Genomic DNA, 328 nt, shown 5'->3' with positions numbered 1-328 from the left:
TTTGCAGAGCAAGGTTGGTCATTCTGTTATTACTGCAACAAGATGGCGCAGCACAAGGGACCCAATTGTCCTAAAAGAACATCTGACGGCGCTGGAAATTCCAAAAGTAAGACCAACGTTCTTAAAAATAAAAATTCAGAGGCTAAAGGGAAATCAGAGAAAGAGGCAAAAGGTTACCCGGAGGGAGCGAAGGGAGGAGGGGTTGGAAAATCGAAGAAGGCCCAGAACTCCAAGAAACTCAATCGGTTCAAAAAGGACAATAGATCACAACAAGAGAAAGGTAAGAGTGCTTTGTTAATCAATGTCCCGAAACAAATTAATTTTGTAG

At 42.1% G+C, this 328-nt stretch overlaps 1 protein-coding gene across 1 annotated transcript in view; it reads left to right on the top strand.

The window, feature by feature from the left end:
• Window positions 1-328, top strand: part of LOC105447802 — an 11,693-nt gene that overhangs the window by 7,694 nt on the left and 3,671 nt on the right. Inside the window, exon 2 of the mRNA XM_011686008.1 lies at window positions 8-280. Within this exon, the coding sequence (XP_011684310.1) occupies window positions 8-280 (273 nt within the window). The remainder of the gene's footprint in view (window positions 1-7; window positions 281-328) is intronic.

This window comes from Wasmannia auropunctata, unplaced genomic scaffold (assembly GCF_000956235.1).
Source record: "Wasmannia auropunctata unplaced genomic scaffold, wasmannia.A_1.0 LD336092.1, whole genome shotgun sequence".
In the NCBI taxonomy this organism is placed as follows: Eukaryota; Metazoa; Arthropoda; class Insecta; order Hymenoptera; family Formicidae; genus Wasmannia; species Wasmannia auropunctata.
This window is presented reverse-complemented; position numbering and strand designations above follow the sequence as displayed.